Source organism: Rhipicephalus sanguineus, chromosome 6, assembly GCF_013339695.2.
Source record: "Rhipicephalus sanguineus isolate Rsan-2018 chromosome 6, BIME_Rsan_1.4, whole genome shotgun sequence".
Taxonomy (NCBI): Eukaryota; Metazoa; Arthropoda; class Arachnida; order Ixodida; family Ixodidae; genus Rhipicephalus; species Rhipicephalus sanguineus.
Genome location: NC_051181.1, coordinates 143,302,083 through 143,329,961, shown reverse-complemented (window position 1 = coordinate 143,329,961; position 27,879 = coordinate 143,302,083). Strand labels below are relative to the sequence as shown.

At 45.5% G+C, this 27,879-nt stretch overlaps 2 protein-coding genes across 2 annotated transcripts in view; both read left to right on the top strand.

Annotated features, from left to right (window-relative positions):
* Positions 1-966, top strand: part of LOC119397613 (uncharacterized) — a 124,568-nt gene extending 123,602 nt beyond the window's left edge. The window contains exon 40 of the mRNA XM_049416613.1: positions 679-966. The gene's annotated coding sequence lies outside the window, so the exon portion shown is untranslated. The remainder of the gene's footprint in view (positions 1-678) is intronic.
* A 5,388-nt stretch (positions 967-6,354) lies between these two features.
* On the top strand, positions 6,355-27,161 carry LOC119396607 (SEC14-like protein 2). The gene is made up of 12 exons (XM_037663892.2): positions 6,355-6,577; positions 8,776-8,845; positions 13,704-13,747; positions 14,520-14,582; positions 15,765-15,855; positions 18,780-18,874; positions 19,653-19,731; positions 19,881-19,961; positions 20,407-20,493; positions 22,294-22,403; positions 24,433-24,721; positions 27,012-27,161. Exons 1-12 carry the CDS (start codon positions 6,524-6,526, stop codon positions 27,101-27,103), a joined length of 1,155 nt encoding a protein of 384 aa, XP_037519820.1. The 5' UTR covers positions 6,355-6,523; the 3' UTR covers positions 27,104-27,161.
* The last annotated feature ends 718 nt before the right edge of the window (positions 27,162-27,879 follow it).

The following is a 27,879-nucleotide window of genomic DNA, read 5'->3' as shown; positions in this document are numbered from 1 at the left end:
GTGGAACTGCGCGCCTTCAAATTTATATTGCATTTTATGATTTCAAAACAAAAGAAATATCAAAACTAAGTTTGTTAATTGTAAATCTGTGACTGGTAGCTTTTGGGTATGAATTTCTTGGTGGACATATTGCCCCATTTACACTATGGAAATAATTTATTTCTCTCGCCAAAAATTGCTCATAAATTAAGCGAAGCTGATAGTAGGCTATCGCAACTATTTTGGCAATATGGCCGGCCAGTAACAGCATCATTATTCACACCACTATCGATAGTATTGTCCCGTGGTTGTGACGGTGAAGAAGGCTGTAGCAAGGCTGGGAAATACGGAGCTCTTTATTCGGGCGAACTTGTGCCTAGAAAATGAAAACTCAAAATACACGCTGCGCACTGGTCTCTCTAGGATTGCAGAAAATAGTATCGTTGTACTTGTCTGTAAAAAGAACCTCACGTAGGTGACCACTACTGAAAATAACGATTTTATGGTGAGCACGGCTGACATAAGCTGTTAGAGAAAATCCTTATGTGTCGCAGGTGGTTGTCGTGTGCCTACTATATCGAATAGTCTTGACAGCTTGGTAGTTTTGTGGCTACTATATCGAACAGACTTCGTAGACCAAAGGCAATCGTTGGTGCTACCAGCGCGTTTCTGAAAGGCGTTTTCTTGCGTTTGCTGCAGACGTGCTCGAGTTCGACAACACCCACAGCTGGCTGAGCGGCAAGAGACTAACCTACATGGTGGACTTGAAGATAATATACCTTGACAGACTAATGCACGGAAGCATATGGGAGAAGTGGTTTAGCCACGCTGATCATACGTGACAATACGAGCACAGCGCGAAAAACGGGGACACAGGCAGAGCGACACACATTGCGACACAGGTGTGTGACTATCTGCCTGTATGCTCACCGTTCTGGCTGCTCTAGTTTTGGTACAACTGTGTAGAGGCGGTCGGCATTGAGTAAAAGGCGTGTTGTTTTCGTTGCCTCAATAACTGGCTCAAACCCACGAGGGGAGTTCGGTCACACTGTGATTAACAAGGTCCATAAAAAAAATTTTGTGGCAGCTTCGCGCTGGTGGTGCCGAGCCTGAAGGAAGAGCGCTGCTGGATAGCCTTTCTTGCTTCTCTTTATTATTTTTTCTTTCTTCTCTTTTTTTATATTTGTCTCTGTTTCTTGTATGTCTTTTTCGTGTCGGTTTCTTTCTATATCTTTCTCTCTCTTTCTATGTCTTTCTATCTTTATTTATATCTCTTTCTTACTCTCTGTCTTTGTTTCTATTTCTCTCTTCCTTTCTCTTTCTGTCTTGCTCTCTGTTTTTTCTATCTCTTTTCCGTGTCTGCTCCTTTCTATCTCTTCCTCTCTTTTTCTGTGTCTTTCTCTTTCTGTCTTTTTATCTCCTTATTCCCTTGATTTCTCTCCATTTTCTATTTTCTTCTGTCGCTTTCTTTCTTTCTCTCTCTCTCTATATTCTCTTTCTCTCTATCTCTTTCACGTGTTCCACGTGCTCCACTTCGCCGAGCAGAGTTTTCGTTTAACGCTCGCACCTGCTGTACCCTCGGTAGTGAGGCTTGCGTAATTCCTGTGGCGCACACCCACCTGTGGAGTTTTGCACGACGGAGTACGAGTTGCCGATAGCTTAAATAGCTTCTCTGTTAAAAAAGACTACAAGAAACAAAGGTAACCGCTAAAGAATGAAACCTGATGCAAGTGAAGCATACAGAGAGTTCCCATACGACGTATAGAGAAAGAAATGGGTCAAAATTGACGACGAGAAATTGTTCCCTACGGTCGGTAACGCTAACAGCGACACCCTCCGGACGCTTCAATGAGCTCATGCAGATCTGTTAGGGTAGAACCATCTTACCTCACCTTCATGACATTCTAAACCTCTTTCTCTCTCTCTATGCCTGGGCCGAACGAGAAGAATCGGCGTTTTTTGTGTAATTCTTGCAGCCAAACACAACATAATCGCTATTCATCCCAATGGCAATGCAACAATCCACAAAGAACGACGGGCCAGTATTAAGGTAAGTATCCTCTGAATAAGAACGCAAAGCGCAATACCCAGGTTGGCCGAAAAGCCATACGAGGAGCTTCCACAGAAACTAGCGCCATAGTTCCCTCTAGTGATCCTTGTCCAAAACTCTGATGGGTACAGTATTGCCTTGCTTATGCTAAGGGTGATACACGATATAGTGGCCTTACAGTGACGTAACTTACAGCTGAGCAATAAATATCCGTTCATTGGGGCAATGACGAAACTACCTTTTGCAGCGTTGCGGTGAGCTTGTTTTTGCAAGCTAACCTTGCGAACTATCACGTCCTTATCTGCGTGCCCCCCGCTCCTCCCTAGTCATAGACAAACAGTTGGTCAAAGATGGAAACTGCGACAGTTAGGAGTTATCGCTGTGAGTCTTTCATCGATACATACTGTTCGAGTAGCTACTTCTGATTCTCGAGCAGGAGACGTATGCCCACAATCATGCCATTGTCCTGTTCTGATAAGACATTCTTGGACAAGTGGTGATCTTATCTACAGATTCACCCGGAGTCGGTCGCATCGAAGATTGCGCCATGTAGGCTACACTCGAAGACAACTTATCTTGGCAATGAAAGGAGAGCTACGGGGACGGATCTTCTGCGCATGTACTCCTACGTGAAGTAGTCCGCCTCGGCGCGCGTTTTGTACCGCTTTGACAAGTGGGGGCTGCGTGGCATAAGCGTTTCATACCATTTGATTTGTCTGCTTAGACAACCTTTCGTGGCTTGTCTAAGTGGTAGAAAACCCGGATGCAACTGTGGGACCACATTCATTAGCCGTAGCATTCGCGCAGTTTGGCTCTGTAGCCTTCGCTTCACTGCCGACAAAAGTTGTCCGCGAGTATAGTTCAGCGAATCGCCTGGATCGATGAGGCTTTTTTTTTATATACGTGCTACATGAAGGTGGCCGTCGAGAAGAACGTCTGCTTTCGAGAAATGCGTTATTATTAGCTGTTGTAATGGAGCGATATTAGGCAGTACTTACAGTAGCTCACAGCCTGAAGTGCAAGGCGAAGTATTAATAGGGAACGGTTACTGCAATCCCTGCATGCCCGCCCATAGCGGACGAGCCACACTTTTACAAGGAAACCCTGAAGCAGCACTACAAAAACGATATCTCAGCCATTCGTTGCAGGCCATACCGCTACGTCTCAATGTCACACGTTTTATATCTTTCTCTTTCTCTTGCCTGCCTCATTTCTCTCGTCACGTGCATGGTAGCAAAGTGGACTTGGTCTGCCTAATTTCCCTGCCTTTCCTGTGTTCTCCCGCTCTTTCTATCTCTCAATGTCACGCGTGCAAGCGTCTCTGACGCGCCTGCTTTCAATCAAGAAAAATTTAGCAGATCCTACGTACCGCAGGAATCGATGTGATGCGAAGCATGCGGCGGGAAGCTGACTGGGGCGTAATTTTTTGCATTGAGCGAAACGTTACGAAATGGCGCTAAAGATACGCGCAAATGGTATACGCACACACATAGGTTGAAGAGTCGCACATGTGTTATATAACCAGTTGTTTACAGCTGCGTAATGATGCCAACAGCAACATAGGTATTAGGTACTAACACCAGACGTGGTAAGCCGATATGTAGTGCTCATACTTGTTCGTTATGATGGAGAATGCACGCACGTTTCACGAACCCGTGTGCATGTGTGGGAGAGGTTCTTGGCAGTTCTCACGTAGATGGCGACGAGCGCAATGTCCTTGTTATTGTGATTGATGTGCGCAACGCAGACCTCGCCGACTCCGCTTCTTGTCTGTGCATGTTCGGTGTCTGGCGGCCGGCGAAGTGCGATGCGGCCTACGTTGAAGTTGTGCGTCGCCGTGTTCTTATATGTGCCCACGCCGCCGCACCTGCAACGAAGGCGCTTGCTGTGGACCACACATTGCAATCCCGTGATTACAGTGGCCTCATCGCTCCAGGCTTCGGAAAGTGCTAACATGCCAATTTCTGTGAGCAGAGCGTAGCTTTCGAGGTCATGCACGTGCGCGTGCACAGACTGTACGTTAAGAGCGGCGAGCGTGGGATGATTGTTGTGGTTGTGGCATCAAATGAAGGTGGTAGCCCGGTCCAAGACGATGTCTAGAGGCCTGTTTGTTAGCCCGGTCGTGTCGTCAACAGAATGTGTCGATAGAGCCGGCGACATGTCGGAACCTCAAGTCACCTTTTGCCTTGGTGAGATATAAGCCGTCGAGGCTTGTAGCCCTGGAAAATGCTACGTGGACCAACTTCTGTGGATGGCGCTTATCGTATCCGAAGACTACCTGGGCGTATGTGGCCCTTTGTGACATATATAGTTATGGCGTTTGCTTGCGCATGGCGAAACTGTGCCCTATTACACGAGATGTTTTTCTTGCGTATGTCGTGGTTGTGGCGGCTCGCAGTCCCACGGGCACTCATTTCAATTCTATTGAGGATGTGCGGTAGTGATGTGCATCGTCCTGGCAGGGACGACAATGCTTACCGTGGACGCTGTAAATTCAAGCCACAGTGGCAAGAGCTAAAGTGGATGCTTGGGCGTTTTGGTATGACATAGCGGAAAGAAAACATCGCAAAAGACGGAGCTCAAGAAAAAGGAACCACAAACAGCAGTGCTGTTGTTTGCGGTTAATTTTTCTTGTGCTCCGTCTTTAGCGCTGTTTTCTTTCCGCATTGGCAAGAGGCTGCCGTGTTCGTCACGCTCGATGTACCAAAAGGTGTCCACGTTTCCATTAACGAGGCCGTCGCTTACGTCGATGTTGGCCGTGATCATGCACGGCTTGCCGATGCTCAGGTAAATTGAGACCGGCAGGCTACCCATATCACTTGCATTCATGTTGGCCACCTTGGCCAGGACATCCCTGTGTAGCACGTACCTGCTCGTTCTTACAGCCAGTCATGTTATCGCATATGGGATGACATAATACGTTGTCCTCAGCGTCGAGGCAACGTGCGTTATAGCGGTCGACGTACGCATTACTGTAGTATAGCCGTATGCCGTCAGGGCACTTAGCGGCGGCTTCTTCGCGTGTCACAAAGCGGCTCTCAATCAATCTGACATCATGCTCGGTCAGCATGAGCTCATCGCCCAGCCTCATATGATTTGAAGAGAACGTCATTCTGGCGGACCACGTGGACGAGTGGATGGCAGTCCAGCGTGTACCAGGGGTGTTTTGTCTTCAGCTCCCTCACTTGCCTTGCGTTTCAATGCGTATGTTCGCCCTTAATGTGTTGATTGAGAGTGTGAATCACCTGAACTGTGGTACACGAGCGTGTGCCACACGTGGCTGAGGGAAAGGATTTCATGACGTACGCGACAGGCGTTTTCCGTTATTCATGTCATGACCAGTGAAGCGTGTTAGTTATACATTGATCCCCTGCTATGCCGATTTTAGTATATTACAAGTTATGGAGACGACCAGGACAGCGCCCAGACGTAGGCGGCTAGATACATGCGTAGATAGAAACGACCAAAGTGCCTAAGGTTCGCTCAGAAATGCTTTGCATTTATTTGTTAAAGGCATAGGTCGGCAAAAAATGAAAGGCATATGTAGGCTCACTCAGACTCACTAAAAAAAATATTTTGTGCTTAGGGCTCACTCGGATTCAGACTCACTAGAATTTCCCTCTACCGGACTCGCTCGGGCTCAAACTCACTAAAATTTTTCTCAGCCGGACTCACTCCGACTCAAGCTCACCCAAATATTACACACCTGGACTCACTCTGACTCAGGCTCAGGGCTCGATGTGAGTCTGAGTGAGTCGACTTATGAGTGAGTTTGCCGACCTATGGTTAAAGGCCATATATGCAACCTCTTGAGGAATGCGCCTGTGGCGTAGCGACTATAGCGTCGGGCTTAGGTACTACAGGTCCAGATTTGAAATCACACCCTTTATGTTTGCCCTGTTTACGCATGGGCTGTGCTGACGTCACTCGCCCGCGCATGTGTGTGTGTGTGACATCAGAGGAGAAGCTGAGTCGTCCATCAATCCTGAACTGAACCAGTAGTGCTATAGCTAAAGAAAAGTTATTCGTATTAAAACGCCTTTTTTTCCTTCGTATCCTCTGGTAAGTATAAGGTTCTGACGCCGATCATACCATGAAGTGCATGGACATCAGTTCCCTTTCATCAGTGAGTCTTGTCCGAGAGAGAGAGAGAGGGTGATAAGAGGAAAAGACATTATTTCTGCAGCCCTAGTCGGGAGCACGGCTCGGTCACGACGTCAGACTCGAAGCAAAAGTTGGGAGGGAGCCTGAGGAGGCGATAGTGAACTTATCAGCCTCGGCTGGACTTATCGGCTAGAGCTGCGTGGACGGCTGACATAGCCGCGCCACCACAAAGCAGCTACCGTCATAGCTCACTTGTTGTGTAAGCACGCCCACGCGGAAAGGGCACGCCGCAGCCTTGGCGAGTGTTTAAGCGCCGGATACAAACGAGCGCCGTTCGCAGCCAGTCGGTCGGCTGGCACGGTGGAGCGCGGACTCTCCACAGCAGGAACGATGAGCGGATACCTGGGCGACTTGAGCGCACGCCAGCAGGCTGCGCTCGATAAGGTAGGTCTCAGCACTGACCGGCGACAAATTACTCCAAATAATTTCCTAAGTTTCACGCGTTAGTCCCACGATTTGACTATAGTGCACGCGTTGGACGTGTAGGACTACGAGCAGGACTACGTATTGCTTTTGACTGCCAGGGTTTCTAACATCGCTTAAATATATGTGCACGGGTGTTGCTCTCTTTTTTTGCGTTTAACAACCATAAAAATGCGACGTCCGTATAATTTCTTCATATGCATCATTCAGATGAACAAAAATTCGACTAAAATGCGCTGCAAAGGAAATCATGTACTAGGTTCTGCGTTTTCCGCTGTAGCTTTAACTATACACTGCCCGTATTTTTCGAGGTTAAAGTCTTCTGTCTGTCATGTATGCGTGCGAGCGCGTGTGTGTACTGCCACCCTTTGTTTTATTTTCAGCGAAATGCTTCACGATGGCCATGAAGGGTCCTTAAGTTTCCATTGAAACTGGAAACAACGTAAAATACGAACTATTCTATTTGTTTCATTTCTTTGTTTTTAATGCGTTTGAGGAGGTGTTCGTGCGTTGCTGAGGCCCCGGCTGCTGCTTCGCTCCTATACGTGCCATACAAGGAAGAACACTCCGAGAATAACTCATTAAATGACTGAAGAGGACACCTGAAGCCCATGGGTCGCGTGACAAGCTATAAATGCGCAATCAAAATTCGCAAGTAAAAACACCCAAGATCGAGATATTCAATGAAAAAAAAAAACTATTTCGAGTTTGAATATGAGCAACTAACTAGGCGAGGCTTCACCTAGTATGACTGCGTTTCTTTCGACTGCATACAGCAGTATTGGCGTCGTTCGGCAGTGTTGTTGTGAGCTGGAGGGCTTCTCGCATAGCAAGGCACTTGTGGTGTTAGACCAGTTTTTCCTCTAGCTGCGCATACATTACGAACGCACGTGTGGCCTCCGTTGGGAATAGGAATGTGCTACTCTTCTCTGCATGGCACGGGAGGAAGAAGACAGCTTTAAGTTAAATCCTATAATAATAATAACGGCATGAACTTGGGAGAGGGAAGTTAGTGGAAGGAACACGGAACAGTGAAACACGGGGACAAGGAAGGGCGACGCACACACAGCGCTGACTTGCAACACGAAGTTCCTGGAATTTCCCTCAGTTCAATTAGTAAAAATATCGGTCGACACTGTAGCTACTCGAAAGAGACAGAAGAAAACATGTTGACGTCTCAAAGCCGCCTTTCGGAATGCAAGAAGCAGCATGCCTCGCGCGACGGATACTGCAGACGGTTGCTGAATAGTTCACTAAATTATTTCATGACGTTCGTTTCAGTATTACATGGGCGTGTACATGGCGTTCATTGTTTGTGACAATGTATGTACTGGACAAGTAATTCACTCATAAGGCTATTTAATACATAAAACTCATACGTACCTGAGTACAAATATCGTACTTTCTATCTTTTTGTTTATTTCTGTTTAGTTTTTCTAATTTTATTTATTGATGCAGCAATGCTAGCAGCTACTTGCTTACTAAACATTTCAGTTACGCAATAAAGCTGATGTGCTGGAAGGCATCCGTTTGTAAGCAGGGAACTGTATCAGACAACCTAGCAATTTTACGCTGTCATCGCTTCGATCAACCTTCTTTAAATATCACGCAACTTAGTGCAATACATAAGCTCTTGCCGAACCTCTCCGCACTTTCCAATTTCATACTAGTCGATCAGTTAGTCAAAAACTCACGGGATCCCTTATTCAATCGCATAAGACGGCTAGGAGGCAAAAGTCTTCTTTTCTTTTCAGCCGATGTATTGATGTATCAATCCTCTCCCCTCTCCCCCCCTCCCGCCCCCCTTGCCTATGATAGCTTTCTGAACCTAAGAGAACAGAATTTTGGGCTAGTTGGTTCGGTACATTTAGTGAAGACCCAGCGCTGAAAACACAGATTCAAGGAAGAGGACAGGACGTGCGCTGTACCTAACGTGATTTTGCACTGCCTCCAGCATCGGAGGCATTGCAAGCTTTCTACATCTCACATGGTTTTGCACAGCCTCCGTGATCGACAATGCCCTGCGACGACGTCATCATGTGACGAAGTAACAGGACATCGTCTTTTCGCGTTTGATGGGGCTTTTAAGGCTTTCGTCTTGATAAGTCTGCCAGTGTACTTTTGAACAGATCAACAAATGCGGATTCTTGGCTGTGCAGTTCCGCGAAGCCGTGGCCGACGTAAGGAAGCCTTCTCACACAGATGCTTTCCTGCTGCGCTGGCTACGAGGTGAGCCGGCGAAACATCTCAACAGGCGTTCTCATCGCGAGTTTCATGCCACCAACTCAGTCGAAAGGCGTTCTGGGCTGTGATAAGTTTCTACGTACCTCAACATCACTTCAGCTTTATCAATGCGTATCCCTAGAAAGCCTATACGTGGTATCGAGACTTTGCGCAATGTTCGGAAGGGCTTCGACGGGAGCTAGTTGTTAGTGATATGAACGTCCATCAGTGTATCTATGAGATCCATCCAATAAATCCCGTTTATCGCTGCGGGCCCGTGTTTTCTTGACACGGTCAAAACTAATTCCGGATAGAGTTTGGCAAAGACGTCAGCCAAGTCGCTTTCTGGGATTGCCTTGATTCCGATCAGGCATGATCACGATTAAAAGTGATCGTGTAGCAGCACCCGACCGGATCGGCCTAATCGTGATCAAAAGTGCCCGTACGGCACCGGCATAATGCAGATCAACCCTACTGTATAGAGTAAGAACACGATCGGCCTGCAAACCTGCATGGTTGTTTAAAGTAAGGGGCGCTCCTTCCCCATTTTGTGCTGAGTGAAATGAAGTTGGGCATACAGACTACATTTGGTCCTGTAAGCGATTTTGCTCCGAAAGGGCGAGACTAACGGACAAATGAAGAAAAGAGTGTTTCCTCACGGATGCTGTGAAGAGGTTGTGTTTCCGGGAGGTGTGCGGATGATTCGTAATGAAGTGGCTGCTATTAAATGCGAAGCATTTCTTAGCGAACATTTGGCACTTTGAGCGTTTCTATCTATCTATCTATCTATCTATCTATCTATCTATCTATCTATCTATCTATCTATCTATCTATCTATCTATCTATCTATCTATCTATCTATCTATCTATCTATCTATCTATCTATCTATCTATCTATCTATCTATCTATCTATCTATCTATCTATCTATCTATCTATCTATCTATCTATCTATCTATCTATCTATCTATCTATCTATCTATCTATCTATCTATCTATCTATCTATCTATCTATCTATCCTCCTACATCTGGGTGCTCTCATGGACGCCTCCTTAACTTGGTGTAGACCAAAATTGGCATGGAAGGATAAGAGGATTTCACGAATATGACTGTCGGGTCATGACATGAATAACGCGAAAATCCTGTCGCGTACGTCGTCAAACCCTTTCCTCCAGACACGCGTGGCACATACCCGTTTACCACGGGCCGCGGTGTACGGGTATGCGCCACAGGTGATTGACAGTTTATATCTACCCCGGAACGGCGAGAACAGACATTGGTAATTTAAATGCGAGAGCGTTAAGAAAAACCCGACGCATGGAAAGAATAAAAATTAGGATTCCAGCAGGAATCGAACCCAAGCATTCTGCGTGGTAGTCAGGTATTCTACCACAGAGCCTTGCCAGGTCTATGAACTGGTTTGGAAAAAAGAAAAAAAGAGCCTGTGCAGGCGTAGTGTCGGTGCAACGTCAATTGTGGTTATGGTGCTGGCTTTGTAATTTTACAAGAAAGCTATAAACACTGCATATGTATTCTACGATACAAGGCGTCATATCATATTAACGTCTGTGCACGGTTCCAGTGTTGGCTCCGCTTTTGTAGCAGTCTAATAAATATTACATTTGTATTCCTATGATTCAGCAAGCTATATTAAACTTGAAGCGTTGCTCGAACCCAGAGGAATACATTAACGAAAGTTACGTATGATGTTCACATGATTGGACCATAAAGTGCGATTCTTTTCGGTAATACTGACGTATGTACTCTAACGTGAGGGCTGACGTTACGTCGCACGATAAGCTACCCTCTAAACGCCAGTGTTGTCGAAATGCCTGGTAAGCCCACGGTGTGCACACAGCTACAACACTTACAAAAACACGTCGATTTCCCTCGTAACGCTTTGCTCAAAGCCATAAAATGCAGCATAGAAGTACTCGCTGACTGGTTCGCATGAAACCGATTCCCACAACGCGGGGGATCTGCCAAATTTTCTTTTACGTTTTCTGTGGGAGACCGGTTTACGTATGTTGAAACATAATGCATGCAATGAGCCGCTCAGGCGGAGCAATTGCCGGCCAGGTCTGCCAGGCTAACCCCGCCAGTGGCAACATCACCACCGCCAGTAACCAACTACTTGTACCAGTCTTCGATCCCATGTTTTCTTCGAGCTTTTCCGGCAACAAATACCTCTTTGTGGGGGTAATAGTTCTCCGCCTTGATCAAGGTCGCGTCGAAACGGCGAACACGTCTTATCATGAGCGAAATTAGCGGCTTGTCGCTTTATTTTCTGCAACTGCATCGGAACTTCGGCATACTCTTCGCCTATACAATGAAGGTGCCAATTAAAACGGTGCGAGCGTGTTGTTCAAGGCAAGGTCACAAGTGCTCGATGGAGCGTGAAAAACGATAGCACTCAGAGTGCTTCCGTCGTTGCATTCATCAGAACAATGTACATCACGTCATACCTTCCCTCATTGTTCATTGCTGCAATGGATCCAAAGCCTCTTCATTTAACTGTCGAGCAGACGACTGTGCATACCGCCCCATGCAATGACCGTTGAAGTGCCCTTTAAAACGACTGCGCTGAGAACATCAAAATATGTATCAGAGATATATACCTGCAGGTCCGCATGCGAGACTGTAGATGAGTGAGATTCGTAGAAAAATAGCTGATGAACGTAACACACTTAAAGGGATGCTCGTGGAGTTTCGAGCGTATAGAAAACAGAACAATGAAGCGTAGACAACACATGCAGAAATCACTTCTAGATGCCCATGCTTGTGGTGCATAAACTAAGGCGGCTTAAATGTTTTTGTAGCTGCCATTGGTTTACAATGAAGACAACAATCTCGTTACCTTTTCTTTTGTTGTTGTTCTGAAGCGGAGACCATCGCAACAATAGTTAGGTATTGTTTGTTGCATACTGTAACCATGTCATTGTTGTATTGTCGAACGAATTCTATTGTATAGTGAAAATATGCAGGTACACTACATATCTTCCTATGTAATCGAAATTATTGCTGTTTTTTTTTTTTTCATTGGATCTGCAACTATAGCCTTTGGCTACGGTCCAACCACTTATTGGTAAACTTGTATGTTTGTTGTATTGTTAATTTACTAGCTCAACTTAACTGTGATCAGATTATTTTGTATAACACTGAACATTATATTAGCGCTATAATACAAAAGTGGTCGAAAATATTTTTGGTGTTTTTAATTCTCTAAGTTTTATTTAAGCTTGTCACGAGAGTAATGACAAATGGGTGTCCTAATAAATTTACCAATATATAAATTAGCACGTAAAACAGCTACACCGGGGAAATTCGGAACGCTAAACGCATAACACGTCTTGTCTTTTTACTGCCGCTTCGATTTTCTGCCACGCAAAGCACAGTTTTTGAATGCCTGATTGTATTCGTCTGCCAGCGGACATTTGGCAGTGCTTGGTTGGGAGTTCTGTCACCGGAGCAGTTGAAGAGAATCTCTTCGATTAAAATTTGACATGCAGCCATGGAGTCTCTGTTTTGTTGAAAACCTTATTCAGTATTAACGGCTGCGTGCGAGCGCTGGAATTCTATGCAGAACAACGATAATACGTTGGCGTCGAAACAAACTGCCCTGTCCTACATAAATCAACGCATTAACATTCAACGTAGCGAATAGAACAGGTGGATGGACCGTAGACATGAACACAAACAGCGTAGATGCACTGAGTCGCAGGGTAGCATGGGATTGCTCGCGTAGTTACGCCGAATTCAGGCTATCGTGAACTAGAACGGTAGCGTCCCAGGAAATGAGCTTATAAAAGAAAAAAAAAATGACTGCTACGGCATGTGATCCGGGTAGATGGATGGGTCGTGCAATCCCATCTGTACTAGCTGCCAGTTTCGTGCGTTCACTAAGCGTCCTAAGGCTAACATTGCGAAGGCGGCAACAGCTGTACTCACCATCAAAAGTTAAGTAACCACAAAAAAAAAGTCAACATGTATTTATCTTTTCTTTGGCGAGAGACATCGTTATGCGAGTTGTGGTGTGCAGGGCGTTTTGCAGAAATTTTGCTTTCGTTTCATTGGTTCAAGCTCGTCTACTGCGCGTACAACTTATGGAACCGGGTCAATGAAACTTCGTCACAATATTACGACCCATGCTACTCATGCAGGACCAGGATCATCGGCAGAAGTTAATTGGTTTGGCCAATCACATCAATCATGTTAGAAGTCAGTGATGTCCAATTTTTAAAGATAAATAACGGATATGAAATTACAATACACGTAACATTTTTCGAGGCAACGCAGTTTGTATAATTCATGGCAAAAAAAGAGTATTATTGAAACATGACCCGCATATTCTGTTGCGCTGCAAATTAACCGCGTACCTAATATCCTGGCCCACAGACGTGACAAGTCGTCTATCCACGAGATGTTTGCTTCGAAGCGACTCCAAAACCAACCTATGCTGCATTTAACTCATCGAAAACACTGCACTATGTTTTGATTTCAAACTTACATACTAAATTAATCATAATAAGTACAAAGTACAAATATGAATATCTTATCGTCCCATTATATCTAACAATCATTGTATGTTACCATGATGCCTTGTATTATACCGATGTCACACGGTGCACTGATGATCGCGATTAAGCACGATCGTAATAAAATTGCTCAACAGTTATTGGCACCCTTCCGCAGCTTGTGTAAAGAACCCAATCATGATGCAGAAATTCGATTCGGATCAGGCCCGATTGCGATCAAACGTGACCGTTTGACAGCGCTGTTAGATTATATCTTGCCGGAATTTCGGAACCGCAAAAACATGTCAACAATGATTTTTTTTTGTTCTTACATTCCACGGCATAACTAGCCCGGGAGTTTGACGTGCCCAAGGCGGAACGCATGTACCGACACGTGAGTACCAACCTTTCTACAAAAGCCGGAATGTGTAATTCAAGTCAAGAGGCACCCACTCCAAATCAAATAACTTGCATTCACCTCTTAGCCTTTATTATTTAAAATATGTGTGATTTTGTTTTAGTGTCCTTTGGCAGGCTGTAGTGTTTCCTCCTTCAGACAAATGTTCTGCGCAGAGGCAAGCTTATCCGAATGAGAGACAGCAATGTCGAAACATGGAATCAAAACAGCCACTAAGTTAAGTACACGCAAATTAACCATGGCGCAGCGGCTGTCATTTATCAATTAAAGACCAGTGTAGCACTAAATCTATGCTTGCTTATCAGAAACCGTAAGACACAATTTTCAGCGTATTAGGCCTCGACATGGATGTGTCGAAAATCGTTGGGCATTCCTTTTAGCAGTTTCTCAGGGCATGCATAAAGAAGGTCAGCATAATACTAACTTCTACTAAATTTAATCTCTAAACAAATATTCATGTTGCTAGCGGATTATGACAGATATTTTACCACGAGTCGTGCGCTGCAGGCATACTGGACAACACATTACAACGGACAACCTATACGTCGGAAACCTCCCTCATTCCTTCTCGCTGCTTAAGATCCAATAACGTGTTACGTTAACAGCTTTCCTTTTTATCTCAAATAGATTATGAATTGAAACAGATGGCACTAAATTCCCTTTACTAGAATATTCAGAGGTAAATGTTTTCATTATCGTCGTTTCTTTTCTTCACGTTTCCCTGCACACCATCTTTCTTTACTCACAGGACCTCGAATGGCGAAAGGAAAACAGCGTTGATGAGATATTAGAACGCTACAAGATCCCGGAGGTGCGCTTTTTTTTTTTTTGTCTTTTCGTTATAGATAGCTGTCACCGCACGTGTGACAGCTATAGCAGAGTTCATTATAGCAGATGACGATGACATGAGTGAACCATTTCTGTCTACACGCTTGCAACCATTTTGCTCATATCTCTAAGCCGCATCTGTGTAAGCTATAATGAAAATACGCAATCGCAACTGCGCATGCCCCTCTGCTTTTCTTTGCGCGGTGATGTCTTTATGGGTGATCACGAGCGATAAAACACTCCGTTGTTAGCATATGCGTGCGTTGGGTACTCCATTGGAAGGGGGGGGGGGGGGTGGAGGGAGGCAAAGTTTTACTGCAGCGTCCTCTTTCCCCTTCACCCCCCCCCCCCCTGGACGTGTCCAAAAAAAAAAAGCTTCGGAATGGATACAAAAATGAGAAATGCAGCCATGACGAACTGCTCCCGGCGGCTTGCTTTTGGTCCCCGTATTTTCGGGGGCAAGAATGAGAAGTAAGCAGTGCTTAAAATGCATCATTAGGGGCCCTCGGCCGGCATTGTCACCAGAAACCTGAAATGATCATAACCTTGCACATTAAACTGGAATGGGGCAGGTCCGACTGAGTAAATATATGGAACCGACTTGGCGCTGTTGGCGTTGTTGCCAGCAATGCTGTTTATTTCATTAGATTACAAAACTGTCCCCGTACCCCCGTGTTCGTGCAACCTGCGTTGCGTTTCACAAAAATTTTACGAGACCATGGTACAGATTTTTTTATATATCTGCAACATGACTTGACTATGGTTAAATGACGTGTAACGTTGCACCTTGTGTATGACGCTCAACTTCATTCCTTTCGCGTGATGATTCTATTTTCACTTAGCGTGTGAAAAAATGCAGAAAATAGTAAACTCCCTACCCATAAGACAGCGCTCCCTGCTGAAACTTTCCGCATGACATTCCGATAATCCAGTTAGTGTCCTTACGGAATCCATATAGAGACCATATACGTTTACCCTATAGATTCGATATATTTACGTAAAGGTTCTACGGAAGCATACGTATTTACTGTAATGGTATACGGAACGCTTCAGCAGGGTTCTGCTCCTCAACGGGAAATAAGTGACGTTAAATACTTTATATGGCCATTACTTAGCTACGGCTGTCTGTCGAATGTGTGGATACTGTCAACGCACTTTCTCGCAGCTGGTCAAGGAGAATTTCCCAGGCGCAATACTCCACCCGTGCAAAGATGGACGGCCTATGTGGATTATTCCTGCGGGAATCGACATGAAAGGTGACAGACTTGTACACACTACAGAAAATAAGTAATCGATTGCAATTACTTCCTTTAAAATGTAATTGATTACAGTGATCAATTACTGCCCTCAAAAAGTAAGTGAGCAATTACAGAAATGTAATCGATTACTTTTGCGTTACTTTTCTTCAAAATTTTACCACCGTAAAACAATAACGCACGTTTACTCAAACTACTACGAATTACTGTGGATTGCATGGTAGAGAGGGGCCGGAGGCTTGCGGGAAATCTGCGAGGCTTATTGTGGCTTCTGCGATATAGTGTTACACGTTAACTTTCATCAGGAGTTCTTTTTCAAAGTTGTCGTCGCTGATTCTTCCACGTTTCCTCATTAAGACGTCCGCTGCTACACTGAACACTCTCTCAATTCATGCGGTGGAGTGAAGGAGGGTGTTATAACGAGCTGGTACACCTTGCGCACCAGCTCGTATAGTTGCGGAGTGATTCGATGCTATAGTGCCCATGTCCTCTATAAAGCATCGCGCTTCGTTGTTGCTGGCACTCGGGTAAGGCGTTGCAGATAAGGCCAAGGAAAAAGTGAAAAAATAGGCTCTGTAGGGATCCGCCGTCTGAGAGGACGGGGAGTCCTTACAGAGCGGTCGCATAATTTTCGGAATGAGAACTGCCGCAGAAGACTGGTTACAACTTGATTTTGGAAAAGTAATTGATTACTGGTAATGATTTACAAGAAAGTGTAATTGAATTACCCAGAACGTTACAGTTTCGAAAAAAAAATCGATTACATTACAAAATTACAAGAAAATGTAATTGATTACTTGTGACGCGTTACGTGCAACCTTGAAGGTGACTCTCTACCTTGACCGTGTCGAATCCGTGGCAATGGTTTACACAGGAATTACACAGGGCTTAGAGTTTTAATGCTTTTACCCTAACAATGATATTAAAGAATGTTTCTACCTCTTTTGGTAGGTAGCAAGATCTCAAGCTAATTTGATAATTTGACGTAGATGTTAATTATAGATTCCTCTTGTTGCGTCGCTACCCCACACGTATTCTACTTTGCTTGCACATTTTTAAGTAGTATAGGGATACATAGTGCGTCCCAGTGCTGCATTATATAATCGAAACTTTCATAAATCTTCTTAAACATTCTGTGCCTTTTTATGACCAAAAAATTACCTCGAAAGAAAGAAATTCGCGCGCTTTTAAAACGGCGCCTCTTGTGACTGTAACGCAGGGCAAGCTCATTTACATCATGTTACGCTGAAGTAACAAATTTAAATGTTTGAGTGAACAGTGCCACTTAACTTGGTGACTTGGTTGTCCAAGATGTAGACAAAATGACATGAATTAGACCACAAAAAGACAACGATACACCAATCAATGCGTGCGCGTTACACCTCGTGTCATCGTTAGTACGATCTTTTCCGTAATCGCGCCAACAAGACACGAAGCTGAACTTCACTTCAGAACGTTGAGCCAAATCAAATTCAGTGCTTCCTTTTTAACATAGAAGCTGTTCTCAGTTGAAGCTTTCATGTCCGGGGTCGGCGTACAAATGATCACGTGGCCTTTGGCCTTGCAGAGTGGCGAGAGTCAGGCTTGCTAGGAAGGGGAGGGCTGCGCCGTGCTGCGAGAGGCGAGGGCGGAGGATGTCGAGGGGTGAACCTTCGAGAAACGCGCCAAGATGGGGTGACGGTGAGGCGCAGTGTAGTGTAACTAGCTAAAACTCTCTACTAGAGAGTTTTAGCTAGTATTGCATTAGAACGTTTAACTGGGCAAGTTGGTGTGATTTTTTTTTTTAAATCACACGAAAAAAATCACAGCGCTGTGGTCTGTTGTTTCTTCTGTTCGTCAGCGCTGTGGTCTGTTGTTTCTTCTGTTCGTCCTCGATCTTTTGCGCGGTTTATTCAAAAAAAAAAAAAACGTTTTAGCTAGTCACGGAAATACGGTACGCAAATACGCTACCGTATGACGGTACCGCTCCTCCTTTCCAGGTCGTCGACCCTTTGCCAGTGAAGGCACCCCAACACCACAAAAGCTTTTTTCAAAAATTACTGTGGTGTTGTCACGCATCATTGTTGCCCGTGAGCCCATGCATTGCTCACGAGACACCTGTCGTTTGGGGTATGCATTGTCACTGGCACGCGGAGCGGCAAAAGCACAACCAGCGGGAAAGGAGGAGCGCTACCGTACCACTTTACCGTATTTGCGTACGGTATTTCCGTGGTTTTTCGCTCGCTGGATTTCAAGCAAGATGGACGTGCCGGCCGCGATGTCCTGGATTACTCCTCGTACCTCTCGCTGATCGGCGCCCCGTGACGGACTCCTCGCCCGCTATGCCGTGCGCCGCTCATCGACGGGGCCTTCGCCGCTTCGCCGATGTTGTGCACTGTGCCTCTAGCTGTGTTTCGCGGACCCGTCCCTGAACTCCCGTGACCGTTTCCCCATCTTTCCTGTCCCCTTTTCTCTTCGTTGGATGGATGTGCTCCTATCACTTTTCTCTCTATTTTCCTACTATTCTTTTATTCCCGCCTTACCCCCACCCCTACAAGGCACTGCGCCGTGTCGCCTATAGGCAGACAGAAATTAGGTGCCTTTTTCCTTTCCTTAATAACCACAGAAGAAGAAGTATTTCCGTAACTTGCTAAAACTCTCTACTGTTCAGGAGTTGGCGCATTCAGAATGGCGAACATTTCTCGTTCTTCCGATGAAGAAGCCTCTCGCTGACTCGAGAACGGGCATGTCGTCGCCGAGCCAACCGCGATGTTCGCGCAAGGGAGGCCGAAGTTAAACGCCAGCGAAGGGTAGACTTGAAAAACATAGAAGTACGATATAGCCTGATGAATGACGGGCATAAGCTTCGCTATTTCGGCAGTGTTAGCGAAGTGGAGCTGGCTGGATTTTTTTTTTTTAATTACGACGTTCCTTGTGTTGTGCAGCGTTCGTGGCGGCCCTAACCCCTGCCGTCGTACAGAAACACTGCGTCTATATGCTCGAATACGCGGAATCATTGAAGCGGTCAGCTTCAATAGAGGTGAGCCAAGTCTTATCGAACGCGCAACTCCTTGAAGTTATTGCGTGCCATAGGTGTGCACAACGGCAGATGTCTATAAGGCCCATAACATTTCAGTACAATATAGTTCATGAACTTATTTTTTGTTTGAAGTATATAAGGAGTTCATAGAAAAAAAAAATGTTGCCTTGTTCCATTCTTCGCGAGTTATCACCACAAACCCACCTCTATAATAACGCGATTGCGTAAATACATTGAAGACACAAGAAAACAGGATGTATGGGTATGGAACTCACCTATCCTACTTCAAAATTAAAGTAAGCGGTGCAGAAAGAATGGTTTACAAAACATTTAGCAAACGAAAAGATAAGGTTTTCACTATTGCCAAATAGCGATTACACTTTCACTCTGTTTATAAAGAATGTGTCGAAATACAGGGAGCACAGCACATTCACAATGTCAATGTCATAAGTCAAGCAAACACAAATTACTTAGCAATAATACTATCAAAATATCATCGTGGGTTACAGTGAACCTCCGAGGTTCACTAAAAATTTACGAAAGCGTTCATCGTTGCGAATATATACTTAAACGTTTTGGAATTATGCTTCACAGCATCTGTTTTCTTTAAGTCTCATAAATACAAGTACAATGTATGAGTCATGCTGGGGCTTCTTTTTACTCATTTTGTCTCTCCCTTTTCTTATTATTCGTAACATTACTCGAACGCTCACGTGTCACTGCTCTGTCTTCCTAATTCTACTTGTTTCTGTTTGTCTTCTTTACTTCATTTTTTTAGGCAGTTGCGGAATTGGAAACCCACTACCTGGTCATTGACGTCGAATATTTTAGCCTGCGTCAGGTCTACAGCTGGCAGGGTAAGCAGCGCGACGAGTGTTGCCATTTGGAGTGAAATCCTCACTAAATGTTCAGCGGACCTTTCGAAATACTGCCAATGTTGTTGTTGTTGCTGTTTTGGGCGCGAAGTGTTCTACGCTGTGTTGACAATATCTCGTTGGCAGTGCAGCCGTAAAGACCATCACGGACATGCTGCAAATGATGGAGGACCACTTTCCTGAGTGCCTCGAGAAGTGCATCATCATAAACGGTGAGTGTACGCCAAAAAGTGGCATGTTTCGCACGCAGGCATTTGTTCTGTTATCTTTCTTTAGGTTAATTGAAGAGCAGCTTCATAGTTCCCGACGTGATGGTAGAGTTGCGGCTAGAGTTGCGGCTAGATGTCCCGCTATCGGAATATCAGCTGCAGGCTACGCAAACCTCATTGGCTGCGTTGCTTACTTGTTAAGTTACCTCTTGCCAACTTGTTAAGTTGACTCTTGATTAATGTGCCGTCATCAAATGACCTCGAGGGGCGACCTGCTCATGAAACGAAACCTTGCTGTTCAATTCAAGTTTGGATTCTCCCTGCCGTTCAGCATACGAGTAGAACGCCGAGAAAGTTGTGAAACGTGCAAGTGACCGATTAGTTGTGAGATAACGTTCTAATGATAATGAAATCTGCAGGCAATAAATAAGTGTACTGACTCACGCAGCGCCCTACTTCTTCCCCGTCATGTGGAAGCTGATCAAGCCCTTCTTGACACAGAGGACGACCGACAAGGTTGAAGTCTTCACAAAGGGTGAGTAGAAACATATAAAATTTGGCTTCTCTCCAGGCCTGTAGTATCATTACCAGGCCCGTAGCCGGGGGGGGGGGGGGGAGCGGGGAGGGAGGACTGGGGGTTGCCATCTTCGCCCTGAAATTTTGGCGGAGTGGGGTGTTCTACCGCAAATAAGTAATGAAAATAGCTGTTTTCCTCGAATAGTGAGGGCCTTCAGCAAGTTCCACCCCCCCCCCCCCACCACCACCCACCCTCGAAAAATATTTCTGGCTACGGGCCTGACGATCACGTCCGCTTGTGTTTGTGCTATGGCTAATGGCGATACGAAACTTTGCAAACGGCCGAATCTCCCCAGAGGCACTTCAAATTCTAAAACTCGGTAATAATCAAGAAAAAAGTGTCCATCTGATTTGGACACCCGCTCACACACTATCAGAAGGTAGTAATGAGGCGGCGCACCGCATGGCTCGAGGGCTTACAGACCGAGCATCGATTAGTGCCGTCTCAGGGAATACCGATGAGTGGGAGTGGGAAGATAGAATGACCACATTTCACGAAATTACAGTACACCATAGATTGCAGAGGCGTACATTCCCACCGCCTCACCCGAAATTAAGCAAGAAACAGTCTGTCGAACGGCGGCAGTTACAAACCCGATCCTACCCGAGTCCAGCTATCATGCATGTAATACACCCAGACTTATACACGACAGACAAGTGTAGACATTGTGACTCTACAGCCACCCTAGAGCACATACTATGGGGATGTCCAGACATAATAAACAATAGCTGTGATGCAGCCTTAAACAGCGACAGCCTCCGCGCGCGCTGGGAGTCTGCGTTGCTCAGCTCGGACCTGGAGCAACAACTCTGGGCCGTCCAGCGAGCCGAGGAAGCCGCCAAGGGCCAGCAACCCTTGGCCGAAGCCTAGGCGGGATCCAGGCCCATCCAACCAATTCGCAGGGCAATCAATAAAGTTAATTCATCATCATCATCACGGGCCTGACCATTACAGTAACGGCAACACCTTGCCCTTGTTTGTATAACTATTAGCTTTACAGGGTTCAATGGCTTTTTTAAAGGAAGTTACCAGTTACTACAGAGACGCAAGTACGTATGACAATTACGGCCACCGTCTGGGCTCTGGAAGGAGCCCACTACATATTCCAGAAGGTGGAAAGTGACAGAAGGGTAATCCGATGGCTTACCACGGGTTGTTGTCTACGCTATATACCCTCCATCCGTACTCAAGCTATGGTGTCAAATCGATATCGTACACAATTAGTTCATAGTGAGTACACATAGTATGTTCGTAGCACAAACACGTAACAACACTGAGAAAACACAGGACAGAGTGCTGCGTCTTCTCAGTGTTCTTGCTACGTGTTTGTGCTGTTATACTTATGAACTATGCATCACCAACTGGCCTGCCAACAAACGTTACTGAAGTGCACACTTAATCCTTTGTAATAATTTGCACAAGGTTCACTGCGATTACTTCGCGATATATTTAATTGTGCCATCAACTGAGGCTCTACGCAATCCAATAAGCACATTCAATCGGCTCACATAAATCTGCAAAAAAAAAAACATGTATAGTCTTGCAACTCTTGTACAAATATGATATGACTGATTTAACAACAAACTCTAATACAGTTTATTGAACATTAACCTGGCCTCCGCCATTCATCCTTCCTCATGCTGGGCGAGAACTTCATGGTTTCTTTGAACAATCATGTAGTAATGTGGCAGTAGGTGTAATTGCTCCTTAGTGTTTTCGTCCTTGAGAGTGGTAAATGCTTTGTCGATTTCAATGCAGCTGAACCCTGGAAGGAGCGCCTTGTGGGCATTGTTGGCGCAGCTTCCCTGCCCGTCCACTGGGGTGGAGATATGATCGGCCCGGACGGAGACCCACGGTGCCGGCACAAGGTCGGTACTCCTGGCTACCTGCTTCCAAGGCCAGCATGCCTGAACTATCTTTGTTTCCTTCCCCCTATCTTTCTTTCATCTTCCAACTCCCCCTTTTCATTCACTCAGTGCCAGGTAACAGACCGTACGTTTTTCTGGTTGGCTACCCTGCCTTCTGCTTTTTTCTCTCCTCCATTCCCGTTTTACTAACCGGAAAAACGGATTGTCGGATGCGTCGGTTCTAGTTGCACATGTTATAGTTTTCCGCAAAATTAAAGTGCTACGTGGACAGCGCGCGAGAGGCACAAAGACAAGAGACCGACGCGGACTGGCGCCGACTTCCAACTAAAATTTATTCGCAAGATACACGAAAAACGAAAACAAAACAGCATAGTACAAAGAAAAGAACTGAATGTTTTCTCGCAATTCATTGTTCCCAATGCGGATATGCTCCAGTATTCGACGAGACACAGATTTTAGCTAGGCCTCACCAGGATAAAAGGCTCATCATCATTGAGGCTGCGGCTATCGCTAAAGGAAATTGCATCAGTAAACCTTCCACCGCTCTAACTGAAAAAGAAGTAGATTACCTTAGTTCTACACATATAACACAGACGTAAGTCCGGTTGGCTTTCTTGGTGTTTTTTGCTGTTTTTGCTGCTATCTCGGTTCCTGTTTCACTTCCCGTATTCATGCAGAGATTAATGAGCTGTGATCATGCGTGCTCTTTTGTTTTCGTTTTTCATGTATTGTGTTAATAAATTTTACTTGGAAGTCAGCGCCAGTCGATCGTCCGTCCCTTGTGTTTGTGCCTCTCCCGCGTCGTTCACGTAGCTATGGAATGCCGACTAGCCCGGTCACACCCCTCGCCTCGCTTCAGTTGAGGTAGTTGGTTGATTTTAGCTCTGGCTTTGCCACGACCACACATCGAAGCTATACTCGCGGACAACTTTTCTTGTCAATGAACTTTTCGCGAACTTTTTCGCGGACTACTTTTCTTGCCTACAGAGCCGAACCACGCACGTGCTACCGCTGAATAACACAGTCCCACAATTGCGTCCATGTTTTCTGCGTGAGGATAAAAAAAAAAGACATTGCTTCATTTTCTACCGGACGCTGTTTGAAAAAAGGGTCAGCGCGCACCAAGGAGATATTTATATTTGTTTTACTTTATGCAGTTTCATTTCGCGTTTTTGAGCCCGTAAAAACGTCACACTTTACGTGCGCCTCACAGTCAAAATGGCGTCTTTGTCTTCAGGTGAGCCTCCAGCTTTTCCGACGACTCGCTGAAGAAGCTTGTGACGAATTTCACCAACAAATGGCTGTCTAACCCTGTGACGGCCGCTCGAAAAATCAAACGGCCGTCACAGAAGATACGGAAGGTTCACAAACCAAAACTAAGTTCGAAACGCGCGCCAAACCGGACTACTTCGCGGAGCACTACATGTGCAGTAGCTTCACCCCCGTAGCCTTTTCTTCATTGCCAAAAAAAAAGTTGTCCGCGAGTGTACCTTTGTTGGTTTGCTGATGTTGTGGCTCCATCCACTACCGGTGATAGGCCACGAACTCGAAGTCCTCCACCTAAGGAGGGTGCTGAGCCTGCGACATTCCCTTACTCAGTCAGATGTAATTGTCCCGTCATTGTTTGAAGTACAGGGTTATGACTATGCAGGTTTTTGACTATAATGGCACCCGAGGACCCCTGATGTTCTTACTTCCCACCTCTAATCCCTGAAAGCGGAAGACAAAGGCAGGCCGTTGTGAGCACCCCGTCATCCATCGCTTCATTTTCACTTCTTGCATCTGTTGCAAACCTTAATTCTTCCAGACTCAACCAATATGCGGGAGGGGGAGGGGACTGCAGTGAAACTCAGCAAAGCCTATAGTTATAGCAAATAGACAACCCTGCGTACGCCTGTGGTTATAGCAGTATCACCGTCTTCAATCGATGTCAATCTAATTGAGTTTTCGCCCGAATTTCTTTCCATAGTAGTGCGTCATGCATGAAGCTTAAGTTCTGTCGTCTTATTTTAATTCTTCTCGTGTGCAGATAAACTACGGTGGTCGCTTCGAAGAGGGCCCCGAAACGAGGGGGTTGACGCTATTCGACGAGCCAGGCGTCCAGAAGCAGACCATAGGTCGGCGAGACCGCTGGGAGTTCGAGGTGAACGTGTCGCACGAGGGCGTGCAGCTTAACTGGTGTTTCCAGACTGCGGCGGGCGACGTGGGCTTCGGCCTGCGCATGCGCGACGGAGAATCCCTGCTGCCCCTGCGACGCGTGGACGCTAGCAGCCAAATACCTCAGGAAGGCAGCTGGCGCTGCGCCAAGGCTGGAACATGTACGGCCTTTTACGCACTATACAATGTCCCGTTATAGTACGCAGCGTGAATTGACAACAGAGACGGGAACAAAAAACGGCAAGTCGGTTCGCGTCTTTGTCTCATGTTTGTGCTTTCTACTGCTGTGAATCGGTGCCAGCGACTAGCCCGGTATAATTATCAGCAAAGCTCTGCCGTTTCTGAGGGAAGGGGGAGGGGGAGGGGGTGGTGCTGAGACGGCCAATGGTCTCGCGTGCGTGAACCCGTTTGAAGCGAAGAAAACCAGTGAAAATCAAGACACATGTAGCGAAGAGTAACGCTAATACAGTGGGGCATCCTCCCAAGCGCTATCTAATGGGCCTGTCGCTGTTGTGCATTGCTCGTGGACGCCGCTCGTGCTCGGAGACCGTGAATTCAGCCGTTGGTTGAGCTACTGGTCGACCCTTACGCCAGCGTGCAATAAATGCCTTTACACACAGGAAAAAATAGAGGGCACACACAAACAGTCGTCGGTGACTGTATGTGTATTCCCTTTATTTTGTCCTATGTCCTCATTTTCGCTGTATTTTTTTTTCTCTTCAAACATGAACCAACAGGCCCAGCAATTCACACTTTTGTATAAATCCGCAACCACAAAAGATCTCATATATCCATAAGGTGGCGCGTTGTCCAATGTACTAAAGCTTGCTCGGAAGGTAAAAGCGGAATCCAAATAAGATAGAAGTTCAGGGGAACTTGGAGCCTTGATGTGATAGCAGGTCGTCGATAAACGAATGTCACTGGAATCAAAGTTCCTACAAGGGTCCTAGTCTACGACCTGGCGAAAAATTCCCCTCTCTAAACATTGGGTCAAGCGGCATTTCTTGTACGACCATATTCTAATCGGTTCGTGGAGGAAGTGCTTTGAATGCATCGTCGTACAAAATTTTACGGGTTCGAGTTATTCGAAGTGGAATTCATTTACCACGCGTCGTGCACACGAATGTGCGACTATTGATCCCATAATTACCACCATTTCAATTCCCGCACATGGAGTTCAATGCACAAAAATACTTATTAAAACGCGGGAAACCAAATACACATTTATGTCCTTTATTTATTTATCTTTTGCTAGACATGAAAAAAATCCTTTCGAAACAAATTCTTCATCTAGAAAAAGATAAACAGTTATTTTCCACCGCCCATTCTTATTGGGAATGCCAAGAACACCGAAGGATTTGCGTTGGGTAATTTTCGTTAACAATACATAATGATGTATTCTTTTCGAATCGCAGTGCATCAGCCATATATATGATACTTTTAAGGCTGTGCTGGAATTTCTATAAAATACTGGGCTGGACTTTCGTCCATGATGGATCGTGTGCGTGAAATAGTGCTGTGTATCTTCCTCTGCATTTTTTATTTCCGTGTTTTCCTCTTCTTCCCTTCAGTAGTGTATCTCTTATTTTTTCTTGCTTTCCAAAGAGGTTGGGCGTTGTGCCGGGAGACAATTGCTACACGGCTTCTTTTTCTTGTGACATTCTTATACTCTCCCATGGACAACAACAACATTGCGCAAGAATAGGGTCTATTGTTGCCAGCAATCAACGCCGACATTTCCGGCAGATATGTTTGCGGTATTGGAGTAGGTTCGCGAACAAGTTGATTCAAGACCTTGAAAGCTTCTATGAGGAAGTTGGCGTCCTACCTGTCACATTAGACACGGTACAATAATCTGTAGTAAAATGATCACATAGGATAAGCACGCCAGCGCATAAACACCAAACAAATAGAGCTTGTTTCCTTTTATTTCATGTTTAATACATTAAAGACGCCGTTTGTGGTATTACATAAGGGGTTGTTAGCACGTTTACACAATAAAAGCAGATGTTATGGTATGATACATGTCCGCATAATGTCCGGAAATGCGGAATGACTTGTTACTGCAGCAGCATGGTAGGACACGTTGTTCTAGACTCTGGCAGTCGGCCGCAGTCCGAGGAAAAAAATGAGGCTTGAAATGTTACGGTTCGTGTTCGAGGACGGGTAAGTCGAGGTTGATGGCTGTTGCGCTGTGACGTGCGTGAAGGTGATGGCGTGATGTAAGGTGGGCGTTTATGTGATGACGTCGTTTATACCCAACACCACTGAGAAACAGTCTAGTTAACTTCGTAGAATAACGCTTATAGCTTCACACGCTCTACATCTCGCAAAAGGTATATATAGGTGAGTCGGCCATGAATTTATATCTATAGCGTGCAGTTCTGTTGCAATTTAGAATTATGTTACAATTTCAGGTTGCCTTTTTTTTGTGCGGTGTGTTTCGTGCAGATGTGCTGGAGTTCGACAACTCCTACAGCTGGCTGATGGAAAAGAAGTTGGCCTACGTCGTGAAATTGCAAGCACCGGACGAGAGTACCTAGCCATCATTTCACTTCATCGAGCTACGTACCTTATGATGTACCAAATAAAGACATCTACAGCTTCACACTGTTCAGAAGGACCTCGAAGTGGGAAGTTAGGCCGTACTAGTCAACCACGCTTCTCAAGTACAAAGGAGAGATAGGGAGAGTGAGATAGAAAGAGCGAAAAGCCAGAAAAGAAACGAAGAAAGGTGACAACGCCACCACCTCCAAACAGCCGTACCAGTTTGCGACGTGATCAATTTTTACAGCGTCTATATCCTATAAGAAATAGCATATCGTTAAAGAAATTAGTCTTAAGGTAAACAAAGACGCTGTCTTTCAATTTGCGGACTACTGTTTTATTCTGTGAATGCTGCCGGAATTTCAGAAAAATAAATAAACTTTAATATCGATGACGACACACTGGCCCAAAGGCACCGCTACTGAGGGGGAAAATTAACGAATGGCAGATTGCGTGATGTCTCGTTGTGTAACTGACGCCACGCGTGACCACGTGCATGGAGTCTTAATAGACTGTGACAGTGTGCGCACCGTCTTCCACTGTTCACGTGTGCATCTGTATTGTATTCTTTCTAATTAATTATACACCTTTTACCTTTGTTCATGTTAAAGGGCAGCAAACGGGAGGTGTCTTCCGAATAACCTCTCTGCCTTTGCATTCACTTCGTATAACTTTATATTAGGATTGCAAGTTTGTTCGGAGTCTAAACCTGATTCATTTTGCAGAGCGTATATACTGGAGGTTGAGTGTTGGCGCAGGGACATTACAGGGC